Source organism: Meriones unguiculatus, chromosome 7 (assembly GCF_030254825.1).
Source record: "Meriones unguiculatus strain TT.TT164.6M chromosome 7, Bangor_MerUng_6.1, whole genome shotgun sequence".
NCBI lineage: Eukaryota > Metazoa > Chordata > Mammalia > Rodentia > Muridae > Meriones > Meriones unguiculatus.
In genome coordinates this window covers 120734321-120752800 of record NC_083355.1, presented here as the reverse complement: position 1 = coordinate 120752800, position 18480 = coordinate 120734321, and the positions used below count along the sequence as shown (strand labels likewise).

General features: G+C 49.9%; 1 protein-coding gene across 1 annotated transcript in view; it reads left to right on the top strand.

Annotated features, from left to right (window-relative positions):
• Positions 1 to 18480, top strand: part of Dnah11 (dynein axonemal heavy chain 11) — a 266833-nt gene that overhangs the window by 117235 nt on the left and 131118 nt on the right. The window contains exons 44-49 of the mRNA XM_060388295.1: positions 2013 to 2144; positions 5123 to 5296; positions 10332 to 10536; positions 12493 to 12658; positions 13713 to 13815; positions 16089 to 16328. Of these exons, the coding sequence (XP_060244278.1) occupies positions 2013 to 2144; positions 5123 to 5296; positions 10332 to 10536; positions 12493 to 12658; positions 13713 to 13815; positions 16089 to 16328 (1020 nt within the window). The remainder of the gene's footprint in view (positions 1 to 2012; positions 2145 to 5122; positions 5297 to 10331; positions 10537 to 12492; positions 12659 to 13712; positions 13816 to 16088; positions 16329 to 18480) is intronic.

Here is an 18480-nt window from a genome sequence, read left to right as displayed (position 1 = left end):
GCAGTCCTCGAGCTGTGTGAGGACCCCAAGAATGGAAACTCCTCATTCCCCGCCCACCCCAGAGACTGGCACAGTTTCAGTGCTCAGCAACAACTCTGTGTTTCTGGGATCATCGTGTTGTCACGAGCACTCTTAGGAAGCAGACTTAGGAAAACAAAGTTGCTCCAGCTGTGGCTGTGAGCTCGTGCCTGACAGAAACAAGAGAGAGAGCTTGCTTTGGCTCACAGCTGTCAGAGAGTGCAGTCCTCACGGTGAAGGAGCTGCTGGCAGAGTGAAGGCTGCTGACACTGTGCCAGGCCAGGGAGTGGAGGGCACAGGAACCAGACTTGGGCCATAACCGCCAGCAGCCTGCCTGCAGGGCTCTACACACACTAAGTAACCACCCCTGAAGTCTCTCTCGCTCTCTCTCTCTCTCACACACACACATATGCAAACACCTCACTCCTTCTCACCCCCATTGTGTGTGTGTGTGTGTGTGTGTGTGTGTGTGTGTGTGTGTGCAGGTCATGGTGGTGTGTGGAATGAATTATCATACTTCACAAAGGTTCACAAAGGAAGTGTTTGCCCCTGCAGGAAGGAAATTAGTTCCTTCAAACTTCGCTCCCAAGTTTGTTCGACTCGGAGTTACAATAGTTAGGAGCGTGGTAAGAAAGGGAAGTTCAGGTTTCTGATAATTCACACAGCAATTAAGGAAGCGATGGTATTCAGCAGTGATTATCGGAGGTATAATTTGTGTCTGAAAGCAGGTCTGAATTTACTCATAATGAATTAATTATGTGGTTAGCCTAATTAGCCTTCCTGGGTGTAACGCTTGTGAAGAGCGATCGAGTTCTTTCTCAGGTTGACTTGTGTGTTTGTGTGAGTCTCTGTGGTGTGAACTTTGCTGTTCCAGACGGGTGTGAAAACGGGTCCGTGGGCACTAACATGGCTTCTGGTGTCCCCTCTCCGTCCTGTGCTGTGCAGAAAAGGCGTCTACTTCTTATCTCCTTGCAGCTGTTGTCCCTCGGGCCCCCACCATTTGGTAGACATGCAGGGTGTAAGGCAGGGAGAACAGTTTAGTGGTGTTCTCAGTCTTCTTCGTGTCCTTGGCCTCCTCGGCGTCCTCAGTCCGTGCCCTGCTCCCCAGCAGGCTGGCATCTCCAGGAAGTGCGTTGACTAGAGCTGGGCACAATTTTATAGCTGCTCACACAACACTCAGAAACGTTTTCTGCTGGTGTGTGGCTGAGGAGAGGAGGCCCAGAACTTACGCTGAGGGTGTGTTTGCTGAGTGTGTGTTACTGAGCGTGTGGTCACTGACCATGTGTGAGTATGGTCAGTATGGCACCTCGGCCCTTGGCTCCTCTGCTCTGGTTTGTAACCATTTCTCCAGGAACCACAGTTCTTCCTCAGATGTCCCAGAGCCACAGAGCTTCAGAATCTCTTGGTAAGAAGTTGATCAGTTTCATTAGAAAACTATCTCAAGCTGACAGCAGGACCAACGGAAGGTGCCGAGAAGGTTTTGAAAGGTGGTGGGTGCCTTCTGTGTGGGTGAGATGCTTCCCCCCTCTCCTGAATGGCTGCCACCTCAGCCTGCGCAAGAGACTCACAAACTCCTAGAGCCAGAGAGATACCAGCTACTACAGCCCGTCTGTTCTGTGCCCCAGGGCACCAGCCCACAAGAGGGATAATCACTGTGTGTGTATGTGTGTGTGTGTGTGTGTGTGTGTACTTTGCCCACTGATTGTTATTTGAGTCATTTAAAAAATGTTTTTTCCCAATCTTTTATTATTTCAAAGATTGATTGAAGGTGACTTTTTCACCACTGACTTTGGCATCCAAGGCACAGTGATTTTTGTCTCTAAATTTAGTAAATCACCGAGTTTAGAAAAATTGCACAATCTCCTAAGAATCGGTAGAGTTTGTAAGGAATTGTTTGCCCCATCTCCAATATTGACACACACAGACAGTCACTGCTGTGAGCTCATGGTGCTGGTTCTCTCTCTCTCTCTCTCTCTCTCTCTCTCTCTCTCCAGACCCTCTGCACGCTCCTGGAGTGCCTGCTGACCCCCGAGAACGTGCCGCCCGACAGCCCCAAGGAGACCTATGAGCTCTACTTTGTCTTTGCGTGTGTCTGGGTGTTCGGAGGCATCCTGCTTCGAGACCAGGTCCTCGGAGGGCGTGTCCGGGGTTTTACTTGTGGGAGGCTGGGCTGGGCTTGTGCATGTCTTGCGTCTGTGAGTTAGCACACCCTGATGCTGGGTTGCCCACGGGGAGCCCCTGTGGGGTGAAGGTAAGTGTGAGTCCCCCTGAGCTCAGGCATGTTTCCCTGGAGTCCTTCTGCAGGCCTGTCACACTCTGCCTGAGAAACACCTCTCCCTCCGACCACACCCCAATTTCCTCTCCCTCGGTGTGGCCCACTCCCCTTCAGGGAACTCACTTCCCTTCCCACATAGCTCAGACGCCGGTGTGACTGGCACCGTGGATGTGGACTGGCAGATGTGGCCTTTGCTCGGCAGGCCCAATCCACCGCAGCGCAGCCCTCACCCCGGGTGAGGCTTGGGCGACAGTGCAGCTCTCGTGAAACTGCTCCCTCTCCTGCACATGATGCCTCCTGTACCCTTAACAACAAAGAGGAAGGCTGTTGTCTCACTGGTTCTCACGAGGACACGCACCTCTCATGATGCTTCACTAACTAAGCGTCCCTCAAGGATCCCATTTCCAAATGCCCCAGCTGTTAGACTTTCCACACACGAGCGGGCGCAGTGCGGGAGGATGGTGGTGAAAGATGCTAGAGCAGCGAGGAGCCTCCGCATGGCTCTGCCTCCAGTCCGTCCTTCCGTGACCAGGCTGGGCCCGGATTCCCAGCCTTGTCATCTGGGAGCCACCGTCAATGCTGGGTGCATTGCTTCCCATGCTCCTGCGGCAAGTGAATCTGTCCCCTACATGCACACCTCAGCCCAGCCCATACACAAGCCACTTAGAACACTTACCAAGTGCCAGAAACACATGGCCTCACCCCCACCATCTACATCCGCACACAGAGCTTTACTGTGTGCCAGAAACACGTATGTGGGTCTCACCTCCATCCTCTTCCAAGTGTGCCAGAAACACATATGTGGGTCTTACCCCCATCGTCTTCCGACTATAGATCTCTGTTGTGCCATGAGTGCTTCAAGGCGCCCTTCATGTGCAGAGAGCCAAACTGTCTCTCACAGAGACAAAGGTCTCCTAATGGCTGCAGGATTTCTTGCCCGAGTGTGTCATCCTTCAAAGACCGCACTTCTCCTGGTGCCTCTGCTTTCTCATTGTACACCAGCAGGGGTCCCCGACTTTTTCAGTTAGGATGGCGTGCCATCAGCCAGCCTTCTAGCTTTTCCAGATCTCCGGGCATAAGTAAGGGATGCCCCTCAGAAGGCACACATCCAAGAGTGACCCCACATTCCTTACTGGTGATGGGAGCTCTGGGCCAGCCCCGTGTCTTGTCACTGAGAATAACCTGAGCCTTCTTCATCTTCCTTCTGTGTTGCCTGCCAGACATCCTTCTGTGATTCCAAGTTTGATCCCCAGCACCCATGTGGCAGCTCACAACTGTCTGAAATGCCAGTTCCAGGGGATCTTCCACACTCACGCGCGACATAGGTGCAGGGGAAACACCAATGCACATACATTGAGAATAAAGAAATTATTTTAAGATGTTTTGAAAACAGGAGAAGAGGTTTCAGATGCGTACAAGATCGCCGAGGGCAATGAATGCCCACAGTGTTATCAGATCTTATTAAGTTCACCCAGGCAGCTTGATCCCACAGATAGAGGCGTTGGTAGACTGGGGAGGAAGATCTCGTTCTACCAGGTCATTGAGGAGGTAGGTCTCTCGGCCAGGGCACTGAGGATGCAGAGGCTGCTGGCCAGGTCGTCTAAGCCACTGTGCAGGTACTGTGTCCTTCCTCTGTGTCCCACCCCCTAGCAAAGCGACTGAGCTTTTACACTGCATCAGACAACAGCCTGGTGTAGAGATGGGGTGCTGCCCACGTTCTTGGGGGACAGGAACTCTTCTTTACGTGGCTGACAGCCAGACCCTCAGCTCTGTGCTGCTGGGAACCAAGGTCAAACTCTCCTCCATCCCTTTTCCCTGTGCACTTCCATGTCTAGAATGCCACTGGTGGACCAAGTTTTAAGAAGGCTTTTGTTAATGAGACAGTGTTGCCAATATGTATTTATTGAAAGAAATATATTCTTTCACTGTCATCATTTTGTAAAAGGGAAGATGTCGAACAACGAAAGGCCTAGAGGCTGGAAACTCAAAGGAAGGTCAGAACATCCATCACAGAATTTACAACTTAAAAAATCTGGTGCTGTTTTTGTCTCTGTCCCTATCAGGTGGTGCTAACAGGTGAAAATAGACCATAGTGCTGATGTTCCCTGTCCAGCAGTACCCATCACAGTGATTGTATAGTGTGTACATTGCACACTTTTAGGGTGATTTGTTGTTAGATTGAGTACTGAGGAGTCATGGAAGGCTTTCCCAGTTTCACCTTTTTAAGCCTGTTTTCTATACTCAGTAGCTGCCTGTTTGTAGCAGGGCATGTGTTTTTCCTCCTGGCCCCAGGCTCCTGGAATAATGATACATGAGACTCAAAACATATTTACAAGTACCTGGGCCATTTGTTAAACTACTCTCTGACTAGCTCATAACTTAAAATAACCCATTTCTGCCAGCCCGCATTCTGCCATGTGGCTGGTTACCTCTGCTCAGGTACCATACATCTGTCCTCCACACATCTTCCTGAGCAAATCACCCCCATCTGGCTCTGTCCCAGAATCCTTTCTGCCTACTGGATGTCCTTGCTGCCTTCTGTTCTCTATTCTATCCTTTCCTATAGGCCACAGGGTTTTTATTGACAGGTGTTGCGTCCATACAATATACAGAATAGTCTCTGTATATTCATCTCTCAGTACTTAATGTCTCCACAGTGGTATCACAGGAACAACTCAGATCTGGTGACTCACTTGACTCAATGAATTTCCATCAGGAGTTTGGTTTGTGATTACAGTGCAGCTCCCAACAGACCCCACACCGAGAGGATTTGGAGGGCTTGTGTGTGCTTCCACGGTCCATGCTTAAGAATTTTCCCGTTCTCTATAGCTTTCTGATTATCAAGCTGACTTCAGTCGATGGTGGCATAAAGAAATGAAAGCAGTGAAGTTTCCGTCCCAAGGAACTATCTTCGATTATTATCTGGATCACAAAACTAAAAGATTCTCGCCTTGGGCTGACAAGGTCCCCCCATTCACCATGGATGTCAGCGCACCCCTGAAGGTAGGTGTGCGAACAGGAGTCCTGGAGTGCTGTTGGGCCTCGGGAGGGCCTGCCCTCTCCTGCCAGAGGCACAGGTGGTCTGTGCTCTGAGGAGGGCATTTCCCCCAGGAGAGAAGAGTGAGCTGTAGGGACCCTTAGTTCAACATAACCCCATGGGAACCACTTTCTTAAAACTTCCTAAAACTGTTCAGCTTTGCAAAACCAGAGACAGCGTTTACCTCAATCATTCCTACTTCCGAGCTTACAGAGACTCTTTACACACCACATTTCATGCAGAACTGCCTCCTCTTACCACCCCAGCCACAAAACAATGTGTTTGCTCCTTTCCGCTCCGGTGTTCCACGTTCTCACAGCAGCTGACGGTTGCACACGGATCTTTGTCATGGTTTCTCTTTGTACGCGGCCCATTCCCACCTCTCTCAGAGCGAGTTATTCTGCCTCAATGGCTTTCTTTTTAGTGGCATGTCTCATTTTGGATCATTTTAGAGCTGGGTGGACGGCTGATGGGGGCTGGTGGCGCTGGGACGAGGCAGCTGGTTCCAAACAGCAGGAACTCGCAGCCTTGGCTTCCTGGAGCCGTCCTGAGGGCACAGCGAGGGGCTCAGCGACAAGGGTGAGTCTAGGCACTGCATTCAAGGTGCAGGGTAGATGTATTGATCCAGTCTTCAGTGACATTTGACACATGTACACATGCGTGTGCGTGTGTGTGTGTGTGAATAGTGTGTGGTGTGTTATGTGTGCGGTGTGTTATGTGTGTGTGTGTTATGTGTGTGGTGTGTTATGTGTGGGATGTGGTGTGTATATTATGTGTGTGGTGTGTTATGTGTGGGATGTGGTGTGTGTGTTATGTGTGTGGTGTGTTATGTGTGTGGTGTGTTATATGTGTGGTGTGTTCTGTGTGGTGTGTGGTGTGTGTGTTATATGTGCGGTGTGTTATGTGTGCGGTGTGTTATGTGTGTGGTGTGTTATTTTGCGGTGTGTTATGTGTGTGGTGTGTTATGTGTGTGGTGTGTTATGTGTGCGGTGTGTTATGTGTGCGGTGTGTTATGTGTGTGTGTGTTATGTGTGCGGTGTGTTATGTGTGTGGTGTGTTATGTTGTGTGTGGTGTGTTATGTGTGTGATATGCATGTGTGTGGTATGTTGTGTGTGGTGTGTTATGTTGTGTGTGGTGTGTTATGTGTGTGGTGTGTCATGTGTGTGGTGTGTCATGTGTGTGGTGTGTCATGTGTGTGGTGTGTCATGTGTGTGGTGTGGTATGTGTGTGGTGTGTTATGTGTGTGGTGTGTTATGTGTGTGGTATGTTATGTGTGCGGTGTGTTATGTGTGTGGTGTGTTATGTTGTGTGTGGTGTGTTATGTGTGTGATATGCATGTGTGTGGTATGTTGTGTGTGGTGTGTTATGTTGTGTGTGGTGTGTTATGTGTGTGGTGTGTTATGTGTGTGGTGTGTCATGTGTGTGGTGTGTCATGTGTGTGATGTGGTATGTGTGTGGTGTGTTATGTGTGTGGTGTGTTATGTGTGTGGTGTGTTATATGTGTGGTGTGGTATGTGTGTGGTGTGGTATGTGTGTGATATTCATGTGTATGGCATGCACGTGTGTGGTGTGGTATGTGTGTGGTGTGTCATGTGTGTGGTGTGTCATGTGTGTGGTGTTATGTGTGTGGTGTCTTGTGTGTGTGGTGTGGTATGTGTGTGGTGTAGTATGTGTGTGGTGTGTTATGTGTGTGGTGTGTTATGTGTGTGGTGTGTTATGTGTGTGATGTGTTGTGTGTGTGGTGTGGTATGTGTGTGATGTGTTGTGTGTGTGGTATATGTCTGTGGTATGCACGTGTGTGGTGTGGTATGTGTGTACGGTGTGTGGTATTTGTGGTGTGTGTGTGTGTGTGTGTGTGTGTGTGTGTGTGTGTGTGTGTGCGCGCGTGTGTGTGTGTCTTGTGCCTGGAGCGTGAGTGTGTGTGCTTACAAGTGCCTGAGCTTGCACAGGGACATGTAAGCAGGTGGCGATGGGCCAGTGTCTGCCTCAGTCACTTCTCCGCCTCATGTTTCGGTAGCCGTCTGTCACTGACCTATAGCTCACTGTTGGCCAGCGCAGCTGGAAGGAAGCGTCAGGCCCTCGTGTGTTTGGTCTGCCACGGCTGGATTGTAGACGGGCCCTGTGTGTGGTGCCTGGATTTTATGTGTGTACCAGTGACCCGAACCCAGGCTTTGCACTGAAGTGGCCACACTCTGCCAGCTGAGCCTCTCCCTAGCTGCAGTTGCCTAACTTATATTTTTATACCAACCTGGCCACTAGGCCCCATTTTATATATGGAAAACAGAAAAACAAAGACAGGAAATGCTCCCACAGTGATATCGCGTACAGAATGGCCAATGGTTGTAGTTTGATGGGATTGAAGGCATTTCCTGAATGTTAGTGTGTTAACCGTTTAAGCTGGGAGAGCTGCTCACGCTGACACAGCACAGCCGGCCGTCCTTCTGACTCCCAGGTCCACTCCCTGAGCAGCTGTTTGTGTCGGGGGCTTGAGCTGAGTGCCGGCCCCGTGAGTGGATCGGAATCTGAGAAGCTGCTCAGCTGAGACACTCAAGTGGCCTGAGCTCTCTGAGGAGGAACAGCAGCGGAGATGTCTCCAGGTTTGCTGTGGAGACCGGGCTGTACTGCAGATGTGCTGGGGGAGGCCGTGCAGCTCTGTAAGTGTCCATTGCTGGCATTCCTATGTGAAGAAAAGAGCTGACAACCAAGGACAAGTATGGTGATGGCAACTATGGCCAAGAAAGGAAACCATGGTCTCGTCTGTTTAGAAATCTAGTGCTCTTTAGTGGCGCAGAGCAGCCTGGCCTTCAGAACTGCAGGGTGTTGCTGTGCTTCAAAAGAAGCTGCGGAATAAATGGTTATATCAAGACCATGGTTTGCCTTTCCCTGATGACTAAGGGTGTTGAGCATTTCTTTAAGTGTTTCTCCACCACTCTGTATTCCTCTGTTGAGAATTCTCTGTTTAGCCCATTTTTTAATTGGATTAACTGATTTGTTGGTGTTGATTTTGTTCTGATGACAGAGATCTTTGCTTTACAGAAGCTTTTCAGTTTCATGAGGTCCTATTTATTGATTATTGCTCTTAGAGCCTGTGCTGTTGGTGATCTGTTCAGGAAGTTGTCTCCTGTGCCAATGAGTTTAAGGATCTTCCCCACATTTCTTTCTAACAGGTTTAGTGTCTGGTTTATGTTGAGGTCTTTGATACACTTGGACTTTAGTTTTGTGCAGGGTGATAATAAGTAGATATTAGCCATATAATATAGAATAAACAAACTAAAATCTACAGACCTAAAGAAGCTAAACAACAAAGAGGACTCTAGGAAAGATGCTTAAATCTCATTCAGAAGAGAAAACAGGAGAGACATCAGAAGTGGTAGAAGAGAGAGAACCAGATAGGAGCCTACCACAGGTGTCCTCTAAAAGACTCCATCCGGCAGGGTTTGAAGCAGGTGCAGAGATGCACAGCCAAACTTTGGACAGAGCACAGGGAGTCTTATGGAAGAAGGGAGAGATAGAAGGACTAGGAGGGGACAGGAGCCATACATGGAGACCGACAAAGCCAAAAAAGCTGGGCCCATAGGGGTCTGCAGAGACTGATGATCAACCAAAGACCATGCTGGGAGAGGACCTAGACCCCTGCTCAGATGAAACCCATGGACAGCTCAGTCTCCATATGAGTTCCCTAGTAAGGGGAGAAGAAAGTCTCTGACATAAACTCTGTTGCCTGCTCCTTGATCACATCTCCCTGGTGGGGCAACCTAGCCAGTCCACGGAGGAAGAGGATAAGGCAGCCCTGATGGGACCTGATAGGCTAGGGTCAGATAGTAGCGGAGGAGGACTTCCCCTATCAGTGGACTAGGAGAGGGGCATGGGGAGGAGAGGGAGGGAGGGACCAGGAAGAGTTAAGGGAGGGCCTACAACTGGGGTACAAAGTGAACACAGTGTAAATAATAATAATAATTATTATTATTATTATTACAAGAAAACAAACTTTTGAAATAGAAAAGACCTTGACCTGAAATGATCCACAGAATCCTCCATCTTGATCAGTATGTACTAGCCAAGTAAAGACAAACTGTATCCATTATGATTACTGTATCCATTTTTAATGTCAAAATCAACCCTGTAAGTGGGAGTTTGTGTGTGTGTTATTCTATGTGTTTTAAGTTTGACCACCAAGAAATGCATCAAAATAGCAGCTATTTGCAGAATTCAGTCTCCATGTCTATCTTTTGTGTGAATATTTTATTTTGTTCTATATTTCCCTCAGCCTGTTCTCTCTCTCTCCCTCTCTCTCTCTCTCTCTCTCTCTCTCTCTCTCTCTCTCTCTCTCTCTCTCGTGTGTGTGTGTGTGTCATGCACATGTCTTGGAGAGGTCAAGGGGAGACCTTATGGAATCAGTTCTCTCTTTCTGCCTTTGACCTCTGAAGACTGAGCTCTGGTTACCAGGCTGGCACGGTGCCTTTCCCTGCTGAGCCATTTGACCAGCACCCCTGAGCCTAATTTTCACTGATTTGATTTTATTCTTGTAGGTCACTTCAAGTTTCTGTGGAACGTTATGGTCCATGAATAAAGAAATATTAACAAACTCCTAGCTTTCCAAGTGTAAGAACGAAGGCGCAGTTTCTCACAGGGCAGGGTGCGGCAGGTGGCAGGTGCCCTTGCTTGGGACCACTCCCGGCTCCCCTAAGGGCTGTCTCCTTGCACCAAGCCCTCCGAGTGGACCTTGCCTTGTGCACTGCGGTGTACGGCTTCACTTCTTGTCTCATCAGCTTCTGAGGAGGGTGTGCCTGCCAGGCCTGTCTGCCGTATCTCTCCTAAGATGGCTGCAGGAGGGACGGGGCTGAGAAAGGACCTTACGGCCTCCGAGCTGCCTCCCCCGGAAGCCGTGATGTGGGCACCATCACTCAGCCCTTCCTTCTGGACACGACCTTGTTAGAGAGGTCTGTGGGTCAGCCCTGAGTCTCGGTAACGCCTCCTCCTTCCTCTGGCTTTTCTCCTAGACCGTTCTGGTACCCACACCGGAGACAGCTCGCCTGAGGTATTTTACTGAGCTGCTGCTTGAGAAAGGCAAACCGCTACTGCTGGTTGGAAACGCAGGAGTGGGGAAAACGGTCTTCGTGAGCCACACCCTGGCGGGTCTCTCGGAGGACTACCTGGTGTCCCGCGTGCCTTTCAACTACCACACCACAGCGGCGTCCCTGCAGAGTAAGTTCGTCTCTTCCGTCCAGACGAGTGTCTTGCGGTGGCCTTCACGCCTGCCTAGCCTCGGGCAGCCCTTGTAAACACACTTTAACTGTTGCTAAGTTTGTTTTGTTGTCACACAAAGTGTCACCATGTATCCCAGACTTCCCGGAACCTGTGCCTCTCCTGCCTCAGCCTCCTGAGTGCCAGGATGACAGGCGTAGGCCACCTTGCCTGGCTAAGTCAAAACCTTTAATTCCACTCACAGCCTGGTTGGGGTTATTACTTTGTAGGCCAGGAGAAAAGATGATATTCACAGTGATAGCTATGTCACCTCTAACCCGTTTAATTCCCTGTAATCACATCGTGGAAGGGAGGAAAGAAGGGCGTTTACGAAGGGTATCTAGTCGTTCAGGGAAGGAATCGACTCGGGAGGCTCTCAATGACGCATGCATCTTTGAGTTATTAACTGTTTCCATTGCATTTAGTGTGTGTGTGAGAGAGAGTGTGAGTGAGTGTGTGTTAGACATATAGAAGAAAACGTCCTGGAGTCAGTTGTCTGTTCCACCCAGTTCATCAGGCTTGGCAGCAAGCACCCTTAACCCTGAGCCATCTTAGTGGCTTTGTCAATATCTCTCTCTCTCTCTCACACACACACACACACACGACTTTTCTTTGTATGAGGTATTTGTAGTCTGAAGAGTCAACATATGATTGACCCTGTGTCTGAGAAACGTAGTACTCAAGATCTTATCCATGCCTGACTCAGTCACAGACACAGGAACAACATAGACACAGACAGAGCACAGACACAGGAAAAACAGAGACACAGACAGAGCACAGACACAGGAAAAACAGAGACACAGACAGAGCACAGACACAGGAAAAACAGAGACACAGACAGAGTCACAGACACAGGAAAAACATAGACACAGACAGAGCACAGACACAGGATAAACAGAGACACAGACAGAGCACAGACACAGGAAAAACAGAGACACAGACAGAGCACAGACACAGGAAAAACATAGACACAGACAGAGCACAGACACAGGAAAAACATAGACACAGACAGAGCACAGACACAGGAAAAACAGACAGACAGAGCACAGACACAGGATAAACAGAGACACAGACAGAGTCACAGACATAGGAAAAACATAGACAAATAGACACAGACAGAGTCACAGACAGACAGAGCACAGACACAGGAAAAACATAGACACAGACAGTCACAGACACAGGAAAAACATAGACACAGACAGAGCACAGACACAGGAAAAACATAGACACAGACTCACACACACAGGATAAACAGACACAGAGTCACAGACACAGGAAAAACAGACATGGACAGACAGAGTCACAGATGGGAAAAACAGACTCGGACAGACAGAGTCACAGACAGGAAAAACAGACAGACAGAGCACAGACACAGGATAAACAGAGACACAGAGTCACAGACACAGGAAAAACAGACACGGACAGAGTCACAGACAGGAAAAACAGACACAGACAGACAGTCACAGACGGGAAAAATGGCTGTGTTGCACTTGGGTGGTGTCTGCACTCATTGTCCTCCTGTGCCCCGTTGTCGGAGGAGAGAGCCATGGGCACCTTGGGGACGTGGGCGGCTCTTGGAATGGACGTGGTTTGGAGGCTGGATGCTGGCTGAACCAGCTGCAGCAGGTTCAGGAGGAGAGAGGACGCCTGAGCAAGGAGGCTCTGTCAGATCTGAGCAAAGGAGCCATGTCACACGTCTTTTCTGAGCGAGGTCTCTGGAAGAGGGCTGGGGTGACCTCTGGTTGACAGGAGGGAGGGGGCAGGGGCCATGTTCACAGACAGAGCTGGGGCACAGCTCTTACGTGAAATTGCAACCATGACACAAACAAAGCAGTGGGAAAGAGGGAGGGAACGGGTAAGGGCAGGAACGCGCATGCCGTCAGCCGCTGGCAGACAAAATCGCATGTGTGTTTTTAGGAGTTCTTGAACAGCCTCTAGAGAAAAAAGCTGGTCGTAACTATGGCCCCAGAGGAAACAGAAAGCTGGTTTACTTCATTGATGATCTGAACATGCCTGCGGTGGACCTGTACGGCACGGTGCAGCCGCACGCGCTGCTGCGGCAGCACATCGACTATGGACACTGGTGCGTGAGCCCCTGTCTGCCACCCCCCCCCCCCGAGACTGTCTGGGGCTGCTGAGTGAGCCCCTGCCTGCCCCCCCGCGAGACTGTCTGGGGCTGCTGAGTGAGCCCCTGCCTGCCCCCCCCGAGACTGTCTGGGGCTGCTGAGTGAGCCCCTGCCTGCCCCCCCCCCCCGAGACTGTCTGGGGCTGCTGTGTCTTCTGGCAGCATTTTCGACATCTTCAGTTTGTAGTCTTGTTTGTATGTGTGTCCGTGTGTGCATAGACATGTTTGTACATACACCATGTCCACTGGTGGAGGCCAGAGCTCTTCGTCAGATGCAGATCACCAACTTAAGCTCTGACAGAGAGTGCTTTACCAGCCCTGCAGCTGCCCGGTGCCAGTCAGCTGGGCCCGGGGATCCTCCTGTCTCAGCTGCCCGGAGGTCTCAGCTGTGCCGCCTGGTTCTTAGGTGGTGGCTGGAGATCTGAATTCGGGTCCTGTGCTTGTGTGGCAAACATCTTACTGAATGAGCCATCTTCCTGGCCCCTCTTTATATAAACATAGACTTTTCATCGTGCTGAACGGAGCAATTTCCCTTCGTGTCTCTGCAAGATTGGACTGAAAAGTAGCTGAGCAGCAGAGCGGCTGTGAGGAAATTTGGTCACACTAAGTTACTGAAGAAAGCGTGGCTTTCCCCAGTAGCGTGTGAGCGTTCAGTCACATCTGGAGATGCCACCTTGCTCCCGTGACAGCAAACACGGGGCGAGGGCACCCCAGCCTCCCACCAGGCTTCGCTGCGAGGACAGTCTCCACTCACGCTCACATTATGAGCCATGTGAAGATCAGTGAGCAGTCGCAGTGTGTGTGGATTCAGCTCTTGATCTGGCTTAGGCCTCCAATACATTTTGTCACCTTCCGTTTTCTGAGCCCAGGTTTTGATGGCCCCCAGAGACAGCCCAGAAGGGCACGCTTGCAGAAGAGTGTGAAGATGAGGAGTGTATGTTGGACTCCTTCATGCCTGGTGGCTCGCTGTTTTGCCGTTCTTGGACTCGAGGCTCTGTTTTCCATGCCTTAGGTATGACCGGCAGAAGGCGGTGCTTAAGGAGGTCCGAAGCTGCCAGTACGTGGCCTGCATGAACCCTGCAGTGGGCAGCTTCACCCTCAACCCCAGGCTGCAGGTGGGTTGACACCCCACTCTCCCCGGTGTCCTTGGAAGTCAGATTCAAACCGTAGACTGTGCTGGGTGTGTTGGCATAGTCTCGAAATGCCAGGGCTGGGGCTGTGTGTGGGGGGGGGGGCTGTGTAAGGAGTTCAAGGCCCACCTAAGCCACACAGTAAATTCCAAGGACGGGTGAGCTTCATAGTGAGGGGCTCTCTCCACGGAACGCCACATCCTGTTCTCGGTGTTTATAAAATCAGATCCCCCCTTCCAGCTAATTAAGCAGATATGTTAGTTCCTAATCAGGGCTGTGTGCTAAGTTCCCACGCACAGCAGAAGGAGGCAGGGGTACTTCAGTCTAGGCCCACCCACGCCGCTGCATTTGAACTCTTAACCTCGTGCATTAGTTGCATTTGACGAGGTGATGTTGACACATTGTTAGGAGCAAAGCTCGGGTTGCCGCTGCATTGTTAGGAGCAAAGCTCGGGTTGCCGCTGGGGTTCCTGACAGATGTGTAAGGACAGGTGCCCACCACTGAAGTATCACCCAGCAGAGCTTCTGCGCCTGAGGTCCGCTCTGCTGGATGCCTACCCTTCCTTTGCCTCTGCAGCCCCACAACCCTTAATCCTTGAACATCACTTCTCACTTTTGTTATTATGGTAAAATACATATTACATAAAGCTCACTAGCTTAACCAACTCTTCCACTTGTGCAGTCATGTGCACTAATGGCTTTCTTGTGCCCTGTCACCACCATGTGCTTCTGTGAGCCCGTCTGTGAAAGGAAACTGTCCATTAGGCAGTGACGCTGCTGCTTTCTCCCGACAGCCTCTTCCTCTCTCCTCTGAGTCCTGGCAGTCCTGCTTTCCATCTCTGTGACCCTGACTTCTCGAAACCCTTCATGTAAGCGGAGGCCCACACTGTCTAAGGCGTGCGCCACAGGCGTGCTGTGCTAGAGATCACGCATGTAGCATGTAGCGTATCGCACAGTTTCCTTTGAAGCCTGGAGGTGGGCTGTTTTGTCCCACATGCTGCGGTTTCCCTGTCTGTTCACTCACGGTGAGCACAGGGTCACGGCCAGGCTTTTTCTAGGGTGAATAAGGCCACTCTGCACATAGGCACGCAAACATCTCCTGGAAATCCCACTTGAGTCCTTTAGACTCTCCACCCAGGGGAGGGGCTACAGGATCCGACAGCGATTTGGTTCTTGGCTTTTGGGAAGCAATCACTGTTTTGGCAATGGCCCTGTCACCTCTAACCCCACCAGCAGCGCACCAGGCTTTCGCTTTCTCCACATCCTTGTCACACACAATTTCCGCTGTTTCTTTATCCCAACTGTGCTAACGGAGCAAAGTAATATCGTTATACTTCTGTTTTTGCATTTCTCTGCTAAGTAGAGACCGGAGAATTTTTCATGTGTTTCTTATCTATTTGTATATCTTCTTTGGGAGATGTTATTGAAATCTTTTTATTCATCTTTGGATCAAACGTTTTGCTGTTAAATTTTAAGCATCCTCTCCATCTTATGGATACTTAATTCTTAAGCACTGGCCACTTTATTGTCTCCATAATTTGTTCTTTTTCCAAAACAGTGTGTAGTGAGATCACTTAGTGCCTCTCCTCTTTAGCCTGGCTTCCTTTGCTTACCTTGGCCATAGCACTTAGAATGCCCCATCTTCACTCTTGGCTTGGTAGGTTCTTTATGTTTTCTTGCTGTGTGAGTGGACAGGGCTAACTCATTCACCTGCCAAGGGACAGCGTGGGTGGCTTTGCCTTCAAATTTCGGCAGTGACACATAAAGCTGCTGTCAACAAATACAGGCAATGATTTTCTGGTGCATATAAGCTTGCTAATAGTGACATCAGCCGCAACTAACATCCATGCAATAGCCACACAGAGATGCTCTGTCCTTACCTGAGTCAGCTGCAGGTAAGCTGCTCCGCTGGTCTTGTCTAATGTCTGAGCTTGTGTGGCACAGGCTGGAGTGGTGGCAGTATACCTCTGCCTCTGCATCTTTCATCCTTTAGCAAAGTCTGAAAGCTCATGGTGAGTCAGTGGCTTGACGGAGTGAATGTGGACTCCAAGCCATTGACAGTGACCAGCTATTCTCATTTCTGCTTCACTCTGTGGGTTCAAGTGGGTCACATGGCCAACCCCAGGGAAGATGGCAGTGATAGTGCATTAAATGGCAGTGGTCCTAAATAAAGAAGAGGATAAAATTCAAGTGCTTTGTTTGTTTGTTTTGCATTTCCTGGCTTGGTCATGATCTCTGTTTGTCCTTACTGTTTTTCAGAGGCATTTCACTGTGTTTGCATTCAACTTCCCGTCCTTGGATGCACTGTGCACCATCTACAGTCAGATCTTCAGCTTCTATCTCCAGCAGCAAGCCTTCTGCCCATCGGTTCTCAGGACCGGCCCCTCCTTGATCCAGGCAGCAATAGCATTGCACCGGATGATGGCACAGAGCTTTGTGCCCACGGCTATTAAATTCCACTACAGTTTCAATCTAAGGGACCTAACGAACGTCTTCCAGGTACCTCAACTTGGAAGTTAGCTTCTGTAGTATCAGAATAGCTTCCGGCGACCATTTCTAGGCTACTTCAGCTTTAAACTGGGCTTTGTTCTTGTTTGTGTGCTGCTTTTCTTTTGCTCGTAAACCTCTCTGTGAAGTAATGTGGCAAGCCCTTCCTATCCCTTCTATGCCCTTCTTATCCATGAGATGTTGGTTCCCTTGTTCTGCTGATTCAGCAAGGTGCCTGAGACCTGGTAAGGCATAAGCAGTGGGAATGTATTGCTCAGAGTTCAGCAGTGCTGAGAAGTCTGCCGTCAAGGTAGCAGCACGTTCAGCTCCTGGTGAGGGCCGGGTCTGTGTTTTCAAGATGGTGCCTTGAACATTGTGTCAGTCCGCTCCAGACAGGATGAAAGGGCATACACCTAGGGCTGCTTATGTGAGGTCACTTCCTCCTTATTGCTTACTAGTTGCCAGAGGTCCTGCCTCCTCATGGAGCCACACAGGCACTGAACGTTGTTTTTATTTAGTGTGTATGTTGGGAGGGGGTAGTCTATGCATGCCTATAGAGGTCACATGACAACCATGAAGCTGGTTCTCTCCTTCAGCCTTTATGTGAATTATGGAGGTTGGACTTGGTCATCAGGTCACCCATTGACCAGTCTCCCTGGCCCCACATAAATTTAGGAAGACAACCCGAGTGTGGCAGGTGGCGAGTTAGCGACAGCAGTGAAGGTAGACACTTGAGCTCTGCAGGTTAAGCGCTTTACTAAGTGCCAGGGAAGGGTAATTGGTCATGTTTTTGCATAAAACATCAATGTACCATTTTAAACACATATTAAAGTATAAAATCTTAATGTACAGATCATTTCCTTTGATACTGAAAATTATCTTGATTGCATAGTGTGTCAGGGACAGACACAGAGGCCAGGGCTCCAGTATCCCTTCCCAAGGCTTGCCCTAAAGTGTGCTGAGGGGCCACTTAAGATTCAAGCTGTGGCGTGTGGTAAAAGGGCAGCATGCACTACTCATCATGTAAAGGGATTTCTAAAGAGGGAATCCGAGGTCTGGACTTCCTGACGGACGTCATGCACTCTACAATGCACAGTGAAACACCTGAGGAGTGAGACCCCAGCTTCCTCTGTGCAGAAGAAAATGAGAGTTCACAGGCCTTCCCACAGCTCTGCTCAGAATCACCCGGTGGCTGCCCGAGCCCTGCCGCAGCATCAGGACATAGCTTGGTAATAGCACGGGCCATTTGCTTTCATGCCTGTGTTTCTAGCACCTCAAGAAAGGCTCTGATTAGTAGTCTTATTTAAAAGCAAGTCTTCAGAGAATAGGTGGCCAGAGACCTGGTCCTGCTGCTTAGCCTTCAGATCCAAGCTGCCAACTGCCTCTGATACCTGCGAACATTGTCGGCCTCTCACAGCTTAACTCTCCACAGCATCCTCTGCGTTCTCATGTGTGCAAAGCAAACTGCTGGCTGTCCATGAGGCTGGGGCCACCTGTACCCCAGAGGCTTCAGAGCAGTGTTGGTGGGCACAGGAGGCATGGTGAATCCATGACAGTCCTGGATCTGCCTTCCAGGAGCAGACTATCAACATTTGGGGTGTGTGTGTGTGTGTATGTGAAGAAAAAGGGTTAGATTGGCTGGTATGAAGGGATTAAATATAAGGACAATTCTTCGAGTTTTATTGTACTTTGGTTTTGTAAGATCCACTGGAGACAGACAGATATGCATGTGTATATGTGTGTATGTACATACTCTTGAAATAGTTTTGGGTACACTCCTGAAGTGGGCGTGACGAGGGAGCTGGCGAGGTGGCCCAGCAGTTAACTGCACTCGCGGCTCGTGGCGAGGTCCCAGGTTCAGTTCTAGCACTAACATGGCGGCTCACAGCGGTCTGTGACTCCGGTTCTGATGGTTCAGCTCCCCCTTCTGGCCTCTGGGAGTTTTCCCGTGTGTGGTATACACCCACCCAGGCAAGACACTGTGTGTGTAACATAACAACATCCACCCAGGCAAGACACTGTGTGTGTAACATAACAACATCCACCCAGGCAAAACACTGTGTATGTGTGATGAGGGCTAGAGAGATGACGCCACAGTTGGGAGCACCGGCTGTTCTTCTAGAGGACCATGTTCAATTCCCAGCACCCACATGGTGGGTCACAA